Source organism: Bos grunniens, chromosome 14 (assembly GCF_055505025.1).
Source record: "Bos grunniens cultivar Pamir isolate PY7600 chromosome 14, Bosgru_T2T1.0, whole genome shotgun sequence".
Lineage (NCBI taxonomy): Eukaryota > Metazoa > Chordata > Mammalia > Artiodactyla > Bovidae > Bos > Bos grunniens.
In genome coordinates, this window is record NC_141178.1 from 82,674,546 (window position 1) to 82,683,027 (window position 8,482).

At 51.7% G+C, this 8,482-nt stretch overlaps 1 protein-coding gene across 1 annotated transcript; it reads left to right on the forward strand.

The window, feature by feature from the left end:
• The first annotated feature begins 366 nt into the window (after positions 1-366).
• On the forward strand, positions 367-8,173 carry LY6L (lymphocyte antigen 6 family member L). Its single transcript, XM_086335643.1, has 4 exons — positions 367-2,742; positions 4,631-6,247; positions 6,368-6,484; positions 7,529-8,173. Exons 2-4 carry the CDS (start codon positions 6,175-6,177, stop codon positions 7,753-7,755), a joined length of 417 nt encoding a protein of 138 aa, XP_086191769.1. The 5' UTR covers positions 367-2,742; positions 4,631-6,174; the 3' UTR covers positions 7,756-8,173.
• The last annotated feature ends 309 nt before the right edge of the window (positions 8,174-8,482 follow it).

Here is an 8,482-nt window from a genome sequence, read left to right on the forward strand (position 1 = left end):
CTATATATAATAGTTTGCATGTGCTAATCCCAAACTCCCAATCCTTCCCTCTCCCAACCCCCTCTCCCTTGGCAGCCACAAATCTGATCTCTACAACAAAGCACTTTTAAAGTCGGGCGAGGGAGGGGGTCTCAGGGTCTGCGCCCAGCTTGGGCACAGTTCTCTGTTAGGTTGATGCATGGGAGACGATGCGGTGGCGGGGGGTGGGGTGGGAGCAAGGACCATACTGTCCTGCTCCGTCTCACTAAGACCATCGTTTCGGCTTTCAGCATCTCAATTGCATTATCACCAGCTGGGATGACATTCTTTGCACTTATCCTGCTAAGGATTTTCTGCGATCCATGGATCTGTGGGTTATCATTTATGAATTTTGAAAAATATTACATCTTCAAGTATTTATTTAACCCCTCTTTCTTCCCTATGGCACTCCAATCTCATGTAAAGTTAGACCATTTGACTGAATCTCACAGGCCCTGATGCTCTGATTAATTTTTTTCTATTGTTTTTATTCTAAGTTTCCTTTGGGCTATTTTATACTGTCCTGTCTCTACCTATGCTCATAGTGTCTTTTGCTCCTAATTCATCCAAATGAGTTCTTAATTTTGGATATTTTATTTTTTACTTTCTGAATACAATGGCTAACTGGGTGTATTAACTTGACTGAGCCACAGTACTCCAATATGTGGTCAGATACTATTCTGGATGTTTCCATGTGGATATTTTTGGATGAGATTGACGTTTTTTAATATTTATTTATTTATTTGGGGTTGCACCAGCACCAGGGCTGTTTGTTGCAGTGCACAGACTCTCTGGTTGTGGCTCAGTTGCTCTGTGGCATGTGGGCTCTTAGTTCCCCCTCCAAGGAATAGAGCCTAAATCCCCTACGTTGCAAGGTGGATTCTTAACCACTGGACCACCAGGGAAGTCCCAGGACTGGCATTTAAATTGGTGAAATTGGAGTGAAGCAGGCTGCTCTCCATAATGTGGGTGGGTCTCATCTAATCAGTTGAAGGTCTGAATAGACCAAAAGACTGATTTCCTCCAAACAAGAGGGAATTCTGCAGCAGTCTTTGGACTTTAACTGTAGCATCAGCTTTTCCTGGGTCTCTAGCCTTCTGGCTGTAGGGGAGCAGAATTTGCCACCCTAAAATATGTCTCTTTGGCATATTAGTTGTTTCAAGCTGGTTATTTTCTGAGAAACAGCATACATGGGAAGGGCTCTGAAAACCAAGTAAGGAGTTGACCTTTTGTAAGAAACATTTACATGTATAAAGGCAATCTCCATTTGGGATGACCAAATATCTAGAAACTCATGCTGGTGGAGAACTCAGTGACTTAAATCTGCATTACTGATCACTCCCCCTTAACTGACTGTCCCTGCCTTCAACAACCTGTTTTTCTCTTTGGCTGAGGATGGTATTTAAGGTGAGGGCTTCAGCCACTTCAATGAGTTACTCAGCTCTCCTGGGTCTCTCCCATGTAGACATGGTATCACACTTCTGTTTGATTTTCTCCTGTTAATCTGTCTCATGTCAATTTAATTCTTAGGCTAGCCAAAAGGGTAGAGGAAAATTTCTTCCTCCCCAACACAGCCCACCCTGGAGTTTTTGAACTTGCAGCCTCCCTGAGGTCATGAGCCCCATCCTTAAAATAAACTTTTTGTTTACATACACATTCTATTGGTTCTGCTTCTCTGGAAAATCCTGGCCAATACACAGTATATTTATTCGATTTGTTTTATAAAGTCCTATTCTCTGTTAGCGACTTAGCAGTAGCATTCTCTGTTAAAACTCTCAGTTTCAAGTCTACTATTGAACACACTTAACATAAAGTCCTTTCCTACTGACTCCATTATCTGGATTATCCCTGGGTCTTTCCCCCCAGTTGTTACTGTCACCTTCCGGCGTTGTATAAATAAGAGCCAGAGGCCACGACTACTAGAAGGTCTCTAGTTCCCTCTTTTACCAGATCAAGTGCACGAGGTGTTCTCCAGGTCAACTCCATCAGAGTCGAGCTAGGTTGGGCTGGACCCCAGAGTTAGGAAGGCGCATCCGACCTCCCATCCCTCTCCTCCCAGGCTTCCAGCGAAGGCTCAGCAGGCCCTCTCCTCATCCCGGAAAGCGTGGCAGATGCATTTCCGCACCTTCGTGCCCTTAAGCCTCCCACTGCCAACTCCTGCTGCCTTGCTGCAGACTCTGTTGAGTCTCTTCAGAGCAAGATCAGCTATGTGTTCGGAGCAGACCTCTTTCCTCCGGTGGGAACTTGGTCCTGAGAGCTGTGGGACTGCCGCAGGTGCCTGTCTTCCTTATACGAGGCCCGCCCTGGGTACCACCGCCAGCATGCGGGACCCTGCGCGTGTGCCGCGTCGCTTTCCAGAACGGAGCATGCGTAGCCGATTCCGCCGCTCCGCCGGGTGTTTGGGTACAGTCGGGATGGTGGCTGGCGAGGCCCCCCCAAGACGGGGCTGGGGGCCGCGGAGGCTCAGTTCCCCACTTCTGGAAGCCAATCCACTTGGTGCTTGGTCCTCTCAGCTCCCCAGCACATTTAAATATGACAGTTGCAACCCGCCTGGTATTTTCTTCTTGGTCCCGCGGGAGAAGACTGCCGGCCTCCTTCGTCCTGACGCACACCGGACGCCCTCTGACGGCTACTGAGTTTTATATGCTTACCTTGCATCCTGACTCATTACTGATTATTTTCGAAATTTGTTATTTGTATTCTTTATTCTCCAGGATTTCCCAGGTATACTACCACCTCATCTACAGATGGACCTGATTTTAATTCGTTCTCCATTCTAAAGCCTCTAATTAATATTTTATATCAGTGAATACTGGCTGAATTTCAAGTAGTGATGGGAATGCTTTACTTATAATGTAAGGTGATGACTTTAAGAGATTATATTTTCTTGAATATTTTTAATTGAAGGATAATTAATCTATTCCAAGATATTTCAAAGTCCATAGATTTATTCCTATGACATTTATTTTCATATCTATTAAAAAGATGAATCGCATTAACAAATTCCATGATATTTAACTATCTGAATCCTAGGAATATATCCTACTTTTTCTTCGTTTATTTTCTTGATGTGCTGTTGGATTCTATTTGTTAATATTTCTTTAAGATTTTTGCAATGATAAAAGATGTTGATTTGTAATTGTCTTTCTTTTTACAGTTTTTATTAGGTTGTTTATCAGTATTATATTGGCTTTGTTAAAATACTTTGGAAGTCTCTTTTATGTTCTCAAACAGTCTGTGTCATTAGGAATATCTGGTCTTTGAAGATTTTGTAGAATTTGTGAATTTTGTAGAATTATTTCAGATTGTGAAATAATCTAATCAGGGCTATTTCTTCTGGGATGCTTTCTTATATTTATTTATACTGAAACTGATCTCTTAAAGCTTTTCTCTCAACTGGGATAAATTTTGCTTACGTGTATTTTCCTAGGTAGTTATCCACCTCGTTTGAGGTCCCATATTTAAGGGTATATGAAATAGTCTGTTATCGTTTAAAATTTTGTCTTTCAGTAATTGCTTCACTCAGTATTTATTATTTGTATATTTGTACTGCCCCTCTTTTATTGATTAGGTTAGTCGTTTGCTTATCTAGTTCTTTTAATTTCTCAGAGAACCAAGTTTTTGCTTTATTACTCATGTCTGGGTTTTGTTCTCTGCACCATTTACTTCAGCTTCTAGCCTTATGATTTTCTTCTCCATACTTTCTTCTGTTGGCTTTGGTTCCTCCCCACCCCACCTCTCCAGTATTTTTGAATTCGTGTATTGTCATTTTTTCCCCTTTTACTAAAAAGTCAAACTTCAAGTTTTAAAAAACTTTCTTATAGTATTGATGCTTGATTATATTTTTGACTATATTTAAAATATTTGGTTCAAATTTTATTTTCTTGAGTTTTTCTTTTTTAATTTCTGCATCTTGAGAAGTCTGATATCAACCTTTTCTCTCTCTCTCTCTCTCTTTACATATATGCTGTGGAAGGTTTTGCATTAAAGGGTGCTTCTGTGTCTTTTACATTTTTTACTAGCGTAGTCTTAGCGCTCACTTTTCTGGGTCATTTTTCCAGAACAGGTGAGCGCTTTTAGTTTGGAGTTAGGTCGTTTTGTCCTCTTGTTTGCCCGCCCTCATGCTACAGCTTCCAACTTAGGGTCTCAGGTGCCTGCCCCCTTGGAACTCGTAAGTGTGAGCTCACTTCTAAGCTGGTCTACTTACGGAGACCATAAATGGAGATTTTCCTCCAGTCGTTCCTCACGTTCGTCATTTTTTATCTCTTCTTCTTTTTATTGCCTAGTGTTGTTCTGATTCAAGGTGCTCCTTCACACTTTCAAATGTTTTAATTCGGGCAGGAGAGTTTTATTCTGCTCCCTAGCTGGATGTCCGGGACATTTTCCAGGAGCGAGGCTTTATCTTCTTTACTTCTCCCCGCAGATTCGTGCGCTGGGTCGCGGCCTGCGGGCGCGGGGTCGCCCTCTTCCGGCTGCGCGGTGAAGTGCAGCTGCCCCTGCGTCCGCGCTCTGGTGGTGGGAGGGGTGGGTGTCCTCCAACATCAAGAGTCTCTCTGGCTGCTGCAGCTCTGAACTTCCCCTTCTCCCTCCCTTCTTTCCATGTGCCACCAAGCCTGCCAAGGGTGCTTGCTTCCGAAGAAAGGATGCGTCTCCCACTGCTCTCAGCCTGCAGTACCAGGGAGCCGTCCAGGGAGGCTGCCACCGGGCTGCGGGGACAGCAGAGGAAGGCAGAAACATCGCTGGCGGGCAGATAGCTCTCAGCCCCCAGGACCTGCGTCCCCGGCCCAGAAGAAGGGACCTTGCCGAAACATGAGCTCACAGGTGGTGACTCACCCTTTGCCAATGGGACCAAGGCTTTAACTCGAGACTGTACCCTGAGGCGTGGGGTCCTGCAAAGCTGTCCAGGCGCCCACCTGGCGCCCACCCAGCCTGCTTCATCACACCCACATCCAACACCACCATGCGGTTTGAGGTCCCAGATTCACATTCAACTGGATTACTGCATGAAATGACAAACGAATAAACACACAATGTAAACCAAGATCCGCCCCGAGGCGGGCGCAGCTCCACCCCTTCTGGGCCCACCTCCAAGCCCGGCCGACACCCCGCCAAAGGCCGGACAGCTAGAGGGGTTGGAGCGGACCGGAGGCTCCGGGTGCTCCACCACCCCCGAGGTGGAGGCTGGGACCTGCCAGGAAAGACGGGCAGGGGACAGTCCTTCTGGCTGGACCACTGGGAGGGGAAATGACCCCAACCAGCTGCACACCCTCGAAACTGGGCCTGAAAGGGGTGCCGAGGCCTGGTGGTCGCAGCCGTCACCTGGGGGCCAGAGGCAACCCCTCTCAACCCCCTTTGCCTAGTAGTCACCCCCTTTGTCCTTCTACCCACTATCCTGCTGGACCCCTGGGGGCAGGCATTCCCTGCTGCAAATCTAGATCTGGGACCCACACCCTGCCAGCCTGCTCCTCACAAGTGCTCAGTGGGGCATGATCAAAGAAATAAAGGCAAGAAGGAAAAAAGAAAAGGCCTGGGGGAACATGCAGGCAGGAAGTGGTGTGAAACCCACCTAGCTACCAGACACCCAGGTGAGAGCCTCTGGGCTTTGGCTGTGTGTTCAGGGTGCAGCCTCGGGAGACTGGGTCCCTGGGGGTCAGAGAAGAGGGCAGCTTTCCTGCCACACCCGGACACAGGCAGGACCCCGAGAGCCGCCGGTCTCCAAGTGAGGTTGAAGAGTTTGTTACAGGAAGAGAAGGAAGTACCCGCGGGGTGGAGCCTGACGGAGGGGGTGAGCCACAGGGGAGACGCCTTCTCCACACCCCTTCTCCCCTTTCTGCTCCAGCAGGAAACGGCCATCCTCACAGACCCCAGGAGACCCTCCCCAGAGCAGGGGCTGACAGGCCCCTGCACCCAGCCCCTCCCTGGGCTGACTTTGCTGGAAGGGCAGTTCCCTGCAGTTGGGAAGGGAAGGGGCAGGAGGAGGGGTCAGGGTGGGAGAGAGTGTCCCACGAGAACTAGGGTCTGATTGACCTTAAATGAGGGGTCCAGGGCGGAGAGACCCGGGGGATGGGCAGGTGCAACTTGGGGAGCTCTGGGCAAAGCCTCCTTCTCTGCCCCACCTCCCTCCCCCACTCCCCCGCAGGCTAAGCTAGTGGTGTCATGGGGGCGCTGGTTCTAGCCCTGTGGGCTCTGCTGGTGTCTTTGAACCCTGCTGGCGGAGCCAGAGAGCCAGGTAAGGATGGCCCTCTCGGCTGTGGGGGCTCCTGGGGGCGGTGGGCACATCCCGCGGCGACGGCTCTTAGCTGGGTGGGTGCGCAGCGCACTCCTCCGCGGGGCCGGTGCTGCCCCACAGGGAAGAACCTGAGCTGCTACCAGTGCTTCAAAGTCAGGAGCCCGGAGTTTTGCTTGCCTGCGATGTGCTCCTCCACTGACCAGGTCTGCGTCTCCCACTCGTTGATCATCACCCTGAGTGAGTACTTGGCCCGCGTGGAGGGGGACTCCGGGAACTCAGCCCTGGATCCTTTGGGGTCTCAGTGGGGAACTGATGGAGGCTCCCCTCAGGGGACCCCGGCCTGCGCCCACCTTTGCCTGATCCCCATCCTGAGCACAGGGGAGGGGCCAGCTGCTCAAGGTTGAGCCTGAGGGCTTCTGGAGGGGGGCTGGCCGGTCTCTTTCCTTCTCTGGGGTGCCATTTGGCAGCCCATGATATGATGTAAAGCAATGCATACAGTCATATGTGTGCGTGCTCAGTCGCTCAGTTGTGTCCGACTCTTTGCAACCCCATGGATTGCAACCCACCAGGCTCCTCTGTCTTGAATTTTCTAGGCAGGAATACGGGAGCGGGTTGGCATTTCCTCCTCCAGGGGGATCTTCCAGACTCAAGGATGGAACCCGAGTCTTGCATCTCCTGCATTGGCAGATGGGTTCTTTACCACTAGCACCACCTGGGAGGCCCCGTGTGATTGTCATATATACCATACAGTAAGGTTCAACATAGTGAATACCATGCGTGCAGCAGATACAGCATGCATGCACACACAGCACAGCAGCTCAGCGTGAGGAGGAGAGCGGAGAGCTCCTCCAAGACGACCTTTTCTTCTGCAACTGGGTTATTCTGAGTGCCCTGCTTCCCTCCGGAGCTTCCTTCCAAGGTCTCTGCACGTCTCTGAGTGAAGAGGGGACGGGAGCCCCAGCTGGGATCAACTGGCCCTCTGGTTGCCCTCCCTTTTCTCTCTGCTCAGCTTCCCCCATCTCCCCGGGACTCCCAGGCCCCTGGCTGCCTGGGTGTCCAGGCTGTGCATGGTTTCAGGGAAGAGCCCAGACCAGGGCCAGCAGCCCTGAACCTTGCCTTTGCTGTGACCTTGAAGGTGACCTTGGGCAGCTGTGCTCCCAGCGCTTCGCAGAGCCTGGCCTGTGAAAGGGTCGGGAGAAGGTGTCAGTGCCCACTTGGGGACTGGCCTTCGCCGCCCACCCGGGCTTTTCCTTCTCCCGGATGCTGTCCTCTTCCCCGCAGGACTACAGGTGAAGACCCTGCTCAGCAAGCGCTGTGCCCCCAGGTGCCCCAACACCAACATAGAGTTCAAATGGCCGTCGAACTCGGGGGTGCCCAGCAAGATCGTCCGGCACTGCTGCTCCAAATCTCTCTGCAACAGGGCACCCGCCCGGCAGGAGGGCCCCAGGGCCCTCTCACGGGGGCTCCTGCTTCGGGTGAGCCTCGGCCTCCTCTGGGTCCTGCTGTGAGCACCTTCCCTCGACCCAAAGCGCACCCTGCCCCCGTCGCTCTCGAGACCCTGGGTGGCACATGCCCCCGAGGTGGTCGGAGGTGCCATCACCTCGCCGTGGGCCTGGCCACCTCTCCTGTCCCCAGCAGGGGCCCTTCACTCACACAGCCTGGGATTGTAGCCCCCCGCTGTGGTGGGGAATGCACATTTCTCAGCTTGGAGTAACAGCCCCTGCCCTGAATGGATGGTCCAGGCCCCGGTGTTGTGGGAGAAGAGGCGGGGAAAGCCAGAGGCTGGCTCTGGCTCTGGCTCTGACCCGCTCTGCATTCTCCACGCCCACCATCCTGGCCACCTCTGTCCCTGGCTTAGGCAGAGTCCTGCAGGGGGACCGTGACCGTCACTCCTTCCAGAGACAATAAAGTCACTGCTTGCCCACACCCCCTCCTGCCTCCTCCTCATCTCTACCCGCTGTGCCCAGGCTCCAGCTCTTCAGCCAGCGCTCAGCAGACCTCTGTGGTTGGGCGCTGTCCAGCGTGGGAGTACTGCGCAAAGCTGTCCACCTAGGCTGCAGCCCACCGAATGGGGGACAGGACCAGCGCTGGGCAAGCAGGCACCACGGGCTCAAGTCCAGGTCCTCAGGAGGGCCGGCTAGGCAGTGGTGGAGAGGGAGGGTCAGCGTCTGGGGCAGCGGCCGGGCTCAGTGGTGCCTGCCTAGGGCAGTAGGGTGGAGGGGACGTTTGAGTGGT

Coding starts and splice junctions, on each gene's coding strand:
- LY6L (XM_086335643.1), top strand. CDS start 6,175: ATGGGGGCGCTGGTTCTAGCCCTGTGGGCTCTGCTGGTGTCTTTGAAC. Junction 6,248..6,367: donor TGGCGGAGCCAGAGAGCCAG/GTAAGGATGGCC, acceptor GCTGCCCCACAG/GGAAGAACCTGAGCTGCTAC. Junction 6,485..7,528: donor CTCGTTGATCATCACCCTGA/GTGAGTACTTGG, acceptor TCTTCCCCGCAG/GACTACAGGTGAAGACCCTG.